The 14,752-nt window shown below is 36.6% G+C and overlaps 1 protein-coding gene across 1 annotated transcript in view; it reads right to left on the bottom strand.

The window, feature by feature from the left end:
• LOC308244314 (uncharacterized protein) overlaps nt 1-14,752 on the bottom strand; it is a gene marked incomplete at its 5' end in the record, with an annotated part of 97,145 nt that overhangs the window by 66,869 nt on the left and 15,524 nt on the right. Inside the window, 10 exons of the mRNA XM_080660250.1 lie at nt 549-632; nt 1,394-1,445; nt 2,036-2,151; nt 5,368-5,497; nt 5,880-6,108; nt 6,603-6,708; nt 10,189-10,330; nt 11,110-11,280; nt 13,978-14,127; nt 14,474-14,619. Coding sequence (XP_080516376.1) covers nt 549-632; nt 1,394-1,445; nt 2,036-2,151; nt 5,368-5,497; nt 5,880-6,108; nt 6,603-6,708; nt 10,189-10,330; nt 11,110-11,280; nt 13,978-14,127; nt 14,474-14,619 — 1,326 coding nt within the window. The remainder of the gene's footprint in view (nt 1-548; nt 633-1,393; nt 1,446-2,035; nt 2,152-5,367; nt 5,498-5,879; nt 6,109-6,602; nt 6,709-10,188; nt 10,331-11,109; nt 11,281-13,977; nt 14,128-14,473; nt 14,620-14,752) is intronic.

Here is a 14,752-nt window from a genome sequence, read left to right as displayed (position 1 = left end):
ATTAATGGGGTTTCTGGTATGAAAATTGTTTCTGAAAAATCTCACTACCAGAGAAGAGAAAGTTAAAAAATTGTATTTGCTTGCTACTTTGTTTTTTGAGAAATTGACCCTATGAACTATAAACTGTAATCCATTCCTTTCCCCCAAAATGTTAATGTTAATGATAGATAAACAAGTTTTACTTTTGTAAAACAGATTTCTCCTATTACTGGGGATATTTCCAGCATTTAAAACAAGCAAAGATATTCTGATTCTCCAAAGGGGAATTTAATATTTCATATTAATATAATACAACTCTTTGTTTTCTAAACACCAATTACCATCCACCAGAACAAATGTTTCCTAGGGACACAGATTTGAAAATGATGATATAATTCCTTCAGATCCTCATATAAAAACAAGTTTAGAGGATAATCCTCAACAATAATTCTTCTCCAATGGATAGCATAAGAAAAATATCTCCATCCTGTTATTTTAAGTAATTTTAAAAGACCACCTCAATCAAGACTTTTCAAATCGTTGTGAAACACAAAATTTAACCAACTTACCCACAACAGTGATAAAGGCCCTGGCTGATCCTTCTACCACATTATCTGGCAAATCCAAAACTACTGGCATGGAGACATTAGTGCCTGGAAAGAAAATATCAATAAAATAAACAATGTGATGGCTTCCTTTCATAAACAATAGAAAAAGTCTTGGGGGACAAACATATTATAAAATATATTCCTTTTAAAAAATTTACAAGTTGCTTGTTAGAAGACATAAATTGAGGTTTTGATCTAGTTTAGAGTAACAATACATTCAGAAAATGGTATATGCATTTGTATGTTAGATAATGGCCATTAGTCTCCATTAGTTTAGTGCCTATACAACTTAAGTATAAAAAAATGTCAAAAACTGCTGACTATGACATATAAAATAGCACACACAATAGGTAAAGAGATGCCTATTAGTCATTAAAATCATACCATTATCAATCAGATAAAACAGTACTGTGAGGCCATTAAACAAGCAATTGAGGGGCAGTGATTGTTTCATCCCAAGAGTACAAAAGCAAAGGTTACATTATGTGTAATTTGGGCATAATCTTGATTTACTACTGTCCAACAATTTGTCACAATCATATGACAAGAGGAGCAGAAAATATATAAAAGAGGAAAAATAGTTGGAGGCAGACCAATGAGTTGGGTGAACTAAAACTAAACTAAACTAAAATAAAACACCCTAAATACTATAGTTTTTTAATGGCAAAAATTATACCATAAAGTTAGGAAGTGAAAAAAATAGTCCCCCATTAGGTAATTGGAATGAAATCTCTGGGGTACTCAACATGACAAGTGTTGATAAATTTTCATTAGGACTAAGTCTACCACCTAAAAGATCCTCTTACCTGTTGTACGGATAAAGAAACTTTGAGTCATTTCTTTTTCAATACCTTCGGGCTGTCAAAGAGTAAACAAAAACAAGCACAAAGTAATGAGTCTGGATGATCTTTCCATGAAGGAAAAGTAATCGAGCATCAACTTACATAGGCATGGCTGGACGTGTTTGCCCTTGGGAGTAGACCCATTCACTGTCCCCTTCTGTTTATATCTGGAAGTCACTGTACATTACCAACATCCATTTTAGGCCCTGTACTCCCATATTTTGGATAAAGATAACTTTGTTGTCATTTTGGAACATGACAGATGCTGATACTGTTCAGCATCTCCAATAGACAAAGTTTTTTGCGGGTGAGGATGATGGAAACTACATAGGATTGTAAAGCAAGTAGATTTGCCTTGGATTGGAGTCAATTGAAAAGGGGAAGGGAATAAAAATAAGTGTACAGGAAACATCGTGAGTTAGGAGCACATAAAAAATCATCAAGCTTGTTTTAAGTGATGTTTTACTATTCTGGGTCAGATGACATGGCCTATGTCAAAAGTAACTATGGTCAATGAAGTCTCTTCAAAGGGAATGTCTTTTAATATTTAACCTATTAGATACTATTTCTCACCTGGAAGAGCTTGATAGTTTTGCATGTACATACCTCTACCAACAAACTTTTGACCACAGTATCTTCCCAGTTTAGATTTTGCTGCTCATCTCCATTTGGGCAAGCACTACTTTGTCTGGACTCAGCAACTACCGTGATATTCACTTTACCTGGAAAACATTCCCAAACATACATTAGATTGACCATTGGACCCTTCTATGATGGGAAATGATAGAGAGTTTGTGAACTACAATTTCAAATTGGAGGAACTGAATTCTATCACATTTAAGCTTAGACTAAAATACATTCTCCTTTCTCCTGACAGAAAATAATCTGGTATATTCTGTTTTACCTGTTTCAAGATTCCTTATATTAAATAGGCAATTCATTTAATTAATTAGAACTTGATAAATTTTAAGGAAAAATAATAGTTCTGCAAAGCCCATGAGAAGATTCCTTGATATTGTTTATGTTATAGATGACAATATAGGGACATAACATCAGATAACCAGGGTTCCTAACTTATCCTGAGATCAAATAAACAAAAACAGGAAAATATGACATTGTGGAAAGGGCATTGGATTTAAATCAAGTGCTAGCAATCAACCTATATTCTTTTAACCCCCTGTAATATCAAGGTCACATAATCTCCAGTTTCCTTAATTGTAAAAAATCAGAGGATTGAGAAATAGAATTCTTTTGATTTAATATTACCTATTTGCCTATACACCAATATGTATAACCCAGCCGTGGGCAAACTACAGCCCGCGGGCCGGATCCGACCCATTCGGCTGTTCTATCTGGCCCCGCGGAGCCGAAAGAGCGGAGGGTTCTCTTGCTCTCCCCTCCGCTCCTTCACCAGCAGCAGTGTTAACATGGCAACGTCGGGAAACACGGCCGCAGCTCCTTCTTCTGAGTGGGCGGAATTATATCCGCCCATTCAGTAGAAGGAACAACCTCTCAGTCTTCCAGAGGCTCCTTGTAATGCCCACGGACGCGTCCCCCGACATCACCCTGGGAATGCGTAGACACGTGATCGTGGTAATGTAGGGAGACACGCCCCTGGAGAGCACAGTATCAGAGCATTAGCTAAAAAGGAGACCAACAACACTGTTCCCACTGAAGTTGATGTTTTAAAGACCAAAAACCTTTCAACCCAGTCTACATTGCCATCTACATCTACGTCCTGGGCATAATTTGGAAGTTGCACTAAAGAAAATGTTTAATTTACTGTTTACACATTTTGTTCTTTTCTATTTGTTTTAGTTTTAAATTATTTTATTATATTTAAGTTTAATTTGAAAGGCTTTGTACCTTTCCTTTGTTAGGCAATTTTATTTTGCCTTTGCCATCTTCAATATAAGGTATGTTATTGTGCTATGATTCCTCCATTTTTTGAAGTTTCAAATTATAATAATTAGTGTTTACATTCTTCTTGTTAAAATGTTTGAAATCAATAAAACTATTGAAATAATTAAAAAAAAAAGACCGTACCCTTTTATGTAATGATGTTTACTTTGAATTTATATTAGTTCACACAAACACTCCATCCATGCTTTTGTTCCAGCCCTCCGGTCCAGTTTAAGAACCCATTGTTGCCCTCGAGTCAAAAAGTTTGCCCACCCCTGGTATAATCAACATACTGTTCTTGTTTATTGTTGTATTTTGTTTCTTTTTAAGAAAGCCTTTGATACTTCCCTCTTAGAACTGTTTCCCCCATTTAATGCCATAAAACCATACAAGTTAGTACAGTATTCTAACTCAATTGTCAGGGTAAAATTTTTGAAGACTTTGTGTAGTTAGAAAAATTGAGAAACAAAGTCTAAAAGGGAAAGTAGTTTTAGGCAGATAAATATCACAGGTGAACTAAAACGATCTCATAAAAGTACTGGAAGGAGATTTGACTTGTGGTGGTGAGCACACAATACAGTATACAGACGATGTATTATAGAATTGTACACCTGAAACCTATATAATATTTCTAACCAATGTCACTTTAACAAATGATACAATTTTTAACCTTTTAAAATATATTTTTATTGATTTCAGAGAGGAAGGGAGAGGGAAAGATAGAAATATCAACGATAAGAGAGAATCATTGATTGGCTGCCTCCTGCATTTGATTCTCGGTCAGGGCACATGCCTGGGTTGCAGTTCAAATTGAGCTGCAACCCAGGCATGTGCCCTGACCGGGAATCAAAACATGACCTCCTGGTTTATAGGTCAACACTCAACCACTGAGCCACACCAGCCGGGCACCTTAATAAATTTTTTTTTAATATATATTTTATTGATTTTTTACAGAGAGGAAGGGAGAGGGACAGATAGTTAGAAACATCGATGAGAGAGAAACATTGATCAGCTGCCTCCTGCACACCTCCTACTGGGGATGTGCCCGCAACCAAGGTACATGCCCTTGACCGGAATCGAACCTGGGACCTTTCAGTCTGCAGGCTGACGCTCTATCCACTGAGCCAAACCGGTTAGGGCCACCTTAATAAATTTTAAAAACTCAGAGAAATAATACAATAAATATGGGACATGAAATAAAGAAAATTTTGATGACACTTAATTTTTTAAATTAGTGATAATGACAATCATGCATCTACCACATCTACCATTCTTTGTTTATTAGAATCCTTTTAACTTTTCCCTTCCCTTATATTTTCAAGAAGGTACTTGCAAATTTATATTTCTATGTTGCAGGTAATATATACACCGAGACAATGCTTTTCAGTGTTTGATCTCCATCTAAGTATTCAGGGTTTTTGGTGTCTCATGATATCCATAATAATAAAAGCATAATAGGCTAATTAGACTGGATGTCCTTCCAGACGACCTTCCGTGTGAAGCCGGGCTGTAACAGAAGCCCGGGTCCCAGGTGCCAGAGGAAAGCCGGTGCTGGCAGCTGGGGGAAGGAAGGCCTACTCTTGCATGAATTTCATGCAGCGGGCCTCTGGTATTTAATAAATTTGCAAATCCTGACAATTGTAATTGAGGAGCAATTTTTGTATAAATGACATGGGTTCATGTTGATAGGTGAGGAAGGAATAAGTGAGAAGTGAAGGAATTGGTCAGCATTAATAAAAATATGGCCTTCATTTGGGATAACATATATAGATTTTATAGGTCATGGAAATTAGCATTTCTATTGTATTTTGATCACATTATGCTTTTATACAAAGGAAGGGTGGTTTTCCTTTACTCAAACATTAGCAACCAGAAATTAGCTAATAAAAATAAGACTTTTTAATTGAGAATTTTAAAAAAGTAGGATTAAAAATGTGATGGAGAAAATCATTTTTATAGACAATTTAAGAAAAATAGTGTCAATAAAAATGGGCTGGTTTTCCACCAGAGATTGGCATAGGTACATAGCTGCTTACCCAACTTCTTAGGTATAAGAGTCCAGACATATGTTTTTCTTTCTCCAGCTTGAATAACCTCACTGCCATTGTTTTCAGGGGTGCTGATATTTGCCTCAAAATTCTCAGATTCTTCCAGTTGAACAGAAATCTAAAAAAAAAAAAGTCATGGCATTGAGGGTGGCATGCTGAAATGCTTTGCTATTATTATTCCTCTTCCCAATTTGAGAAAATTCTGCTTTACCTATTTTAAGTTATCAGAGATAAAACATACCAAATGACTCTTCTTATACAAAGATAAATAAGCCAGGACACATATCATTATGAATTGACATTCTCAAAGCAGTATTTAAATCATTGCTGTGAATGAAAGCAGTTGTTTTCGTCTGAGGACTATGGAAACAAGTCTTATTACCTTATAGTACCATTTTGCATTGGAGAATGAAAAGAATGTGGCCATATTCCAAGAAAATATTAAGTACCTTTTTTGCCCTTGTTAGATTTGGTCTCCAGAGCAAAGGGAACAAACTTACCTCAGCACATGTATTCAAGTAGCTGAAGACATTGACAATCACATCAGATTCTTCATTTCGAATGACTGAGAAGGGTAGAGTCATTTCAACAAAGAAAGGTTGGGAGGCTTCCAGAGCAATTGTTGATGAAATGCCAAACCCTGAATCACCATTCACACAGAAACCATTTGCCTCCCATCGAGTTATAGTATCAGGGATGAGGAATGAAACATTTGCTGAACCTGAGGAACTACAAGGACAGATTATTAGCAAAATGAAATTTTTGTCTAAACTGGGACCTAAAAAATCAGTCCAGAGCAAGCAAAAATAAATAAATAAATAAATAAGCAAATAAGCAAATAAATAAATAAATAAATAAATAAATAAATAAATAAATAATTAAGTAAGCATTAACAAAGAGTTACAAATGAGTTATGGTGTTTAAATAAGCCTTGAGAGCTGTATTTCTATGAACTTTAACCTTAAGAAGTCACATTCCTTTAAACAAGGAATTATTCTTTTTTCTTTATTAAATTGAGGCATGTTACATCTATATGAATGAAAGTAATAAATGAGAAAAATGCCAAAGAAAAAAAAATTTAGTCAGTTCATACAAATGAATGGTATTACATAATTTTACAGATGTGGTACTGCTTTATATACCCAGAAATAATGTTTAATAAATAATAACAAAAAGAAAATAGAAAGAAAGACACATCAGAAAGAGAATTGTTGAAAGCTCACTCGACACTGACGAGGTCCCATATCCATGTCTCTGGAAAGTTCGTTCTTACTGTTTCTGTTATCGCCCATTCTACAAGGCCTAAGTCCTCATTCGCGACTTCACCAGGTAAAAGAAAAGAGAAATGCTTTATTTTGGAAGAATGAAAATACGTGTTTCAATGACACACACCTATAAGCTACAACTTTAACTATATATGCTCAGTGTGAAGCAGTGTAAGAATTTGCTCCTGAGGTTCATCCTATCTAATAAAGAGGGAATATGCTAATTGACCATCACACCCTCTCAGAGATGACAGTGCCCACAGCCAATAAGGAGGGAATATGCTAATTGACTGTCACACCCTCAAAGATGGCGGTGCCCACAGTCACAAGATGGCGGCGCCCAGTCCCCTCAGCCCCACCAGGGTGGCAGGTGCACGGCACGGCCGGGTGCACCCCTAGGCGGGTCTGACTGCTCTGTGTGTCTGCCTCCAGAGTCCCCCAGTCCCCTCAGCCCCCCAGCCACCCAGGGCCGGCCTGAGGCGCAGGCAAGCCTCGGATGGTGGCTGCCCAGCCGCCCAGGGCTGTCTGAGGCTCAAGTAACCAGGACTGGCTGAGACTTGCACTGCTGCCAGTGGCAGCAGCAGAGGTGTGATGGGGGCGTCGCCTTCCCCTGATCACCAGGTCGCCTCCCACCCCTGAGGGCTCCCGAACTATGAGAGAGGGCAGGCCGGGCTGAGGGATCCCCCCTCCAGTGCATGAATTTTCATGCACCGGGCCTCTAGTTGTCAATAAACATATATCTCATCTAGGTATCAGCATTTTGATGCTCATATCTCTCCCATTATTAACAACAAATAGTCAGCCTACATTGTTCCTCCACAGCTAAGTTTAGAAAAAGTTATGTCTAGTCACTGAATCCAGTTTCTCATCTGACACCCTCGTGTTGGCCAGAAAGCAGTCTGGTAGCTGCCAATTCTGCTAGGCTAACATGACTTTCACTAAAGCTTCTAATGACATTAATATTATTAACTCTGTACTTGCTTGGTCTCTAGGTTATTTGACATTCTTGATCACCATGTCCTTTTCAAGAGTCACTAGTTAACTTCCATAATACCAGCTCCTTCTAGTTGACTTCTCATCTCTTTTGCCATTTTTGTTTGAGGATGTAATCTTCTTGTCCTTGATTTCTTCCTAAGAGCTCTGTTTCAGGTCTTCTTTTTCCTACTGTGCACTGTGTCCGCATAGATGTTCTCACACATAGCTTTGTTACTGTGCACTGTGTCCGCATAGATATTCTCACACACAGCTTCGTTACTGTGCCCTGTGTCCGCATAGATATTCTCACACATAGCTTCGTTACTGTGCACTGTGTCCGCATAGATATTCTCACACATAGCTTCGTTACTGTGCACTGTGTCCGCATAGATATTCTCACACACAGCTTCGTTACTGTGCACTGTGTCCGCATAGATGTTCTCACACACAGCTTCGTTACTGTGCACTGTGTCTGCATAGATATTCTCACACATAGTTTCGTTACTGTGCACTGTGTCCGCATAGATATTCTCACACACAGCTTCGTTACAATACTTATGCTGAGGTATCCTACTCTGTCTCCCACCTGGACCTCTCTTCTGAGCTCCATGTTGTGTATGCAACACCCTTGTGCACATTTCTTTTGGATGCTTTACAGGCATTTCAAATTAAACTGTCCAAAAAGTAATCTCATTATATCTCCCCTGCTTTTCTCCAGTATTTCCCATCTCCATGACTGGTACCAAAATAAATCTACCCACTTACCCAAATCAGAAATTTAAGAATTGTCTTTGGCCCTCGCCCCCTACATCCTGCATTTCTTATCATAACCAACCAAATGAAAATAGCCTTTTTAAATTAATAGTCCAATCACCACTGTCTCTCAACTCTATTACTAGCTTTTATAACATTTCATACAGACACAAGTTCCAATCCCTTTTTCCACAGAGCAGAGATCTTTTGAAAACACATATTAGATTGTCTGCTTAAAACTTGTCAGTAGTGTATTACTGCATTAGAACTAATTCCAAATTCTTTAAATGCCCTACAAGATCTTCATGATCTATCTGTCTATGCCCTTTGCTTTAGCTATCTTGACTCTTGCCTTTGAACCACATCTTCTGCCATTGTTGGAGTGCTTTTAATTTCCTACTTTATTTTTCATACAACTTCTTTCAGGCCTTAGTATAAATGTAACTTTTTCCAGAAGGACATAATAGGTCCTTGAGAAATTTAGGTAATTTCTATTGACCTTATTTCCATTTAATGTACCCTTCCCAGGTTTTTGGAATTACCTGTTTCACTGTAAGGCTTCCCTGTTAGACTAAAGGTTCCAGGAAAGCAGAGATTAAACCATTGCTTTTACAGTATGTAACTAAATTTCTGACCCCAATAAATATTTGTTGAGTGAACTAATAAATGAACAGCTAAAGAAAATGAATGACTTTGGGTTTCAGTCCATTTTAGTCAAAGATACTGAAAAGTTTAGATGTGTCTGATAAAGCTCCGTTAATATGGTTTAATCTAGTAGCCGAAAAGTAGACAGTTTCAACCTCTTGACCAGGACTTCAAAATGGTTTCAACTTCTGGACTTTATAGGGCCTATTGAACTCAGCGAGTCTATCCTTGTATAACGTTGTCAGGACTTTCATTTTTCTCAAGTGGTGTTTCTGATATCCATCTTCAGGATCAACCCCACTTAAATTACTGGACTAATCCTCAATGGTAGGCTAGAGGGATTTAAAAGATGTTAAGTGTTTTCAGATCTGGAATACAACTTTGATTTAGGTTCTATTCTGATGACCTTGTTTCATTTTGCTTCCCTGATGAAATTTCTGCATTGGAAGATCTACCTAATTACCTTATTCATCTAAGACCAGTGGTTGGCAAACTCATTAGTCAACAGAACCAAATATCAACAGTACAATGATTGAAATTTCTTTTGAGAGCCGAAAACTGACTTCTGTGCATGGACCACAGAGTTTCAATCGCACTGTATGTGCACGCCCGCAAGTGTTATTTTGTGGAAGAGCCACACTCAAGGGGTCAAACAACGGCATGTGGCTCGCGCGCCGCAGTTTGCCGACCACTGATCTAAGACTATGACTGAGTTTTGTGCTTCCAGTTCTTCCAGTGGTAAATGGAACTAGTTTTTGAACACACTGCTCTGATGCCATCTGTTTGGTTATCTGAGAATCAAAATATCCTCTGCCTTGAATTCTGTGAATTATGGTCTATACATATAAGGACATAAAGCCCCATAAGGACCCCTCATTCTCCTGTATCACACTCACTTATAATGACTGTCCTTCCATATCACCACACATTACCTGCTCCTATACGCTTCTGATATTATGTTCTACCAATAAAAATAAACTTCCTCTCATGTTTGAAGCCAGTTCTTCCTTTTAGCCCAAACCATTCCCATCCTGCATTATTTTGCCTATTTTGCAGGATGTCTAATTGTAGCAAAAAACGGCGTAATTCACATGTAAAATACTATTTTTTATAGTTTTATCCAAAATACTCCTTTGACCATCTCCCAAACACAGAATTCTAGATTACTTACATGCAATTTTAGGTGGGGCACTGTACATCGGTTCATATATGTGTCCCATTAGCAATGAACCCCTGGGGAATGGCCTCCACTCTACTGAACATATTTCTGGCTTCCGATAATGGAGGTTGGTAAAGGCTTTCAGACCCATGGCCTTCAAATAAACAAATAACAAAAGAAAAGTTGTGCATTTCCTTCACACAAGACCTAATACAGGTCTATCAGTTACATTATAGTGCTAAATATACAGATTTCCTCTCCTAGCAAGGGTCTGGGAGGTTAGAAATTAAATCACTTGTATTTGAAGTATGAAAAATATCTAATTTGAATGAAAAATGATAGTCAGTCTTATTTATCCACCACTCATTATGTGCTAGGATTTTGCTAAGTATTTAACATAATTTTTCATTTAATTTTAAGGGAAAAATACAAACAGCACTACTATGATCCTAATTAATACCAAACATATACACACTCAAACACACACATATACAATGTATAGTTAGTAATTTGGAGATCTGGGACTTAAACTAAAGTCGTCTAATTCTATGCCCTTTTTCCTTTATATCTGTGACTTCAATGATAAAGATTCTTTCATGGAGGTCTCAGGATATCTAATTGGTAGCCCAGACAGTATTCTAGACTCTTTATTTGACTATTTCTGCATACGGTTTACCACAACAAATTGAAGACTATCTCATTACTTCCAACATGAGGTTTTATAATTTTAGCTGCCACTTAATTTATTTTCAACAAAAGAATCAACAGAAATGAATGTCTCTTTTTTGTAAGACAATTTTTGAGTGTTCTTTGAGCAGATTACTGATCTCTATCTCAAAGAATAAGAAAAAATTACATAAATAATAAAACATAGATATCAGTATGAGCATTAAAATTGAGATAGAATAAATAAAAAAATTTAAATGTCCTTACCCTGATAATATCATAGGTGTCTCCATCTCCATAGTTGCTTACAGGTATGTAATACAAACCATTGTAGAACATATCCTTCTGAGGAATGCAAGGGTCTTGCTTGCCATCGTCAAGGTTGAGACCATGATAGAAATAACCATAGAGTTCTATGTTTGGAAGCAGGTTATACACCTGTGGAAAAAAATCATATGGTTTTCAATGATTTTAAGCACTCATTTTATTTTTATAAAATTGGAAAATTTGTGCCATAACCATTTATTGTGGTTTTGTTTTTTAAAAAAATATTGAATCTATTTAATCCAACACTTTTGAGTCAACTCATTTTTCCACCAATTATCAAGAACTGGAAAAAATGAATTCCAACAAAACTGCTGTAAGATAAAAGAGAAATAAAATCTAAATTATTAGGAGCTCAAGAAAAAAATAGACTGAAAGAAAAAGTTAAAAAGTAGCATAGAAAAAAAGAGAATAAAAATGAGAGAAAGAAAGAATTAAAACAGGTCATAGGCAAAGTGGTTGAATTGGAAAGCAGGTAGAGATGAAGCATATTTATAAAGTTTTACTAGAAGGAGGAAAAGAAACAATGGAAAAATTAAAATTTAGAATTATAATTCAAGACAAATCCTGGAAATAAAAGATCTATGTTTATACATTGTATGGGTCACTGTGTATTTAGGAAAATTTCCCCCAAACAATAAATTCTGACAGGTGTTTTACTAAAACTATCAAATTTAAAATATAAAGAAAAAAAGTCCTCAAGACCCTCAGGCAAAAAAGATTAAATAACTTACAAGGACAGATGAATTAGACTTATGTCAGAAGTCTCAAAAGCAATATTCAAAGCAAGGCAATAGGGGAGTGGCATTTTTAAGATACTTAAAGAAAGCAGAAACCTAGAACTTAATATACAGATAACCTGCCCTTCTCATAACAAAACTTTAGTAAAACACTTTTACATTGGAAAAATTATACAGTTTATGTCTTGATTCATGGTTATTAGATATTGTCATTAATTAATTTTTATAGATTTACATTTAAAACTAGATTTACTATAGTGTTGAAGGCAAAATACAAAATTGCATTTTTCAATGAGATCTTATTTGTAAAACACATATGCCTCTTTCAAGGAGCACTCCTATACTTTTCCCTTCCCCCTCTTCTTCCACTCAGGTGAGTTATCTTTGCCTTTCCCTTTCCTAAGCTCCAAGGGCCCTTCTTTTGCTTCTGTAACTTGTTTTCTAAGCATTCACTGCTCAGCTGGCTTACTTTTACATCTGTTACTTTCGAAATAAACTTTCACTTATACTAATAATTTGAATAAAATAAATAAAAATTACAACAAAAATGTACATATGTCTAACTTTTACAATTAATAGTGATTTTTTAAAGGTTTTCTTTTTCATCCTTTTATTTTGCACATTTTCTACAATACACTGGTGCTGCAGTCTGAATGTTTGTGTCTTCTCAAGTTTCATATGTTGAAATCCTAATGCCCAATGTGATGGTATTAGGAGGTGGGACCTTTAGGAGGTGATTAGGTCATGAGGGCAGAGCCCTCAAGAATGATATTAATGCCCTCATAAAAGGTCCCCAAGAAATAGCCCTTGTTCCTTCCATCAAGACACAAGGAGAAGTCTGCCACCAGGAAGAGACTGCACCTGACTGCTCGCATCCGGATCTCAGACTGAAATATCTGTGATTTATAAGCTACCCAGTCTGTGGTAGCCCAAATGCTACAGCAGCCCAAGTGGATTAGGACAATAGGTATAATTTTAATAATACATTTTTGAAATGATTAAATTAATTTTAAACATGATCATAAATTTCCAAAACAAACAAACAGAATTGAAATAGACTCAAAGATACAGAGAACAGACTGATAGATGCCAGAGGGGAGTGGGTTTGAGGGGCTGGTGAAAAAGGTGAAGGGATTAAAAAATACAAGTTGGTAGTTACAAAACAGTCACAGGGATGTAAACTACAGCATAAGAAATATAGTAAAAAATATTGTAATAGCTATGTATGGTGCCAGGTGGTACTAGAAATAATGGGAGGACCACTTTTTAAAGCATATGACTCTTACCACTATGCTATACACCTGAAACTAAAACAAAATAATATTAAAGGTAAGGTATAATAAAAAATAAAATTAAAAAATTTCCATATTTATATATACTTGTGTTAAAAATAAAGGGAAAATATCCAACAGTTAACTGAAACAAATTGGTGTGAAATTCTGGGATTGCTAGTCTGAAAATGCTTATGAAAATATAAAATGAATCAATAGATTATAACTTTAAATTGTAGCCAAGCATATCTTTTGTTGTTGTTGTTAATCCTCACCTGATGATATTTTTCTATTGATTTTTAGAAAGAGTGGAAGGGAGGGTGAGAGACACAGAGAGAGAAATATTGATGTGAGAAAGACACATCGATTGGTTGCCTCGAATCCTGACCAGGGCTGGGGATCAAGCCTGCAAGCTAGGTATGAGCGTCCATTGACTGGAATCAAACCCGGGACTCTTCTGTCCTGGGATGGATGCTCTATCCACTGAGCCAAATCCGCTACAAGCCAAGCATATCTTTCAACACAGAGATTTAACTCTAGGTTTCCACATACATATAATTACATCTATTACTTTTTTCAAAATCACATTGTTATATGATCCCTTCCCTGTTACAACTATCGACTGCATTCTGTATTGTTATAAGTGCTGGGTCTGATGAGAGAAATAATTAAGTATATAATCCATGAAGGAATAAAGGAAGAGAATATTTGATATTTCAACATGTTCCATCTCAAAAATATCATCTGAAGGGTTAGACTTGCAGGAGTCCAGATAAAAATTGGGAAGTCAGAGAGCTTACACTTTCAGCTGACAGCTCTTGTTCTGATTTCAGTAGAAGAACGCTTTTATCCACAGCCCGGAGTGCGCAGAAGGAGTCAGGGGCTGCTTCTAGATAGAGGGTGGTGTTGGAGCCAGGGAGTCCCTGCTCCTCAGAGAACTTGATGCTAACCTGAAGGAGAGGAAGAAAAGAATGAGAGTAAGATCAATTCATATGAATAAAATTTGAATATTCTCATTTTTTTTCCAAATACACCTTTATAGATTTCTGTACCTATATTTTTCCTGCCTACTACCTCTCTCACTTCCCCTCCAGGGACATCCTCCCATCATCTCAGGATTGGCATTGCTGCCAAAATTTATTCATTCTGTTTGGCGATTCTATTATCCTCTAATAATTTAATTACACCAACATTTATTGTGAGAATACCTTGTAAAGTTTATAGGAGTGAGATGACAGGGAGAAAAGTGCTCACCTCTCTCACTCAGGACCAGCAAGAAATAGAAAAAAACATCACCTTGTTTTTAAAGCACTTCTCAACCTGGAATTTGACAGTGTCAGCCACAATTTCCCCACTGGGGTGAAGGGTGTAGACAAGCATGACGGCCACAGGAGCCAGATCAGCGCTGATGTTGATCGGAAATGAGAACTGTCCATTCCAGGCTGTGTAAACAGGAGATGTCATCAACGGATGCAATGCCAAAGGATTCCTGGCTCACTGGGTACACTTACATAAAAGGGCATGGCTTATGGATAGAAAGAGCAAATTGGGCTTTACTTTAAAGACAAATGAATT

This window comes from Plecotus auritus (genome assembly GCF_963455305.1).
Source record: "Plecotus auritus genome assembly, chromosome: 3".
In the NCBI taxonomy this organism is placed as follows: Eukaryota; Metazoa; Chordata; class Mammalia; order Chiroptera; family Vespertilionidae; genus Plecotus; species Plecotus auritus.
This window is presented reverse-complemented; position numbering and strand designations above follow the sequence as displayed.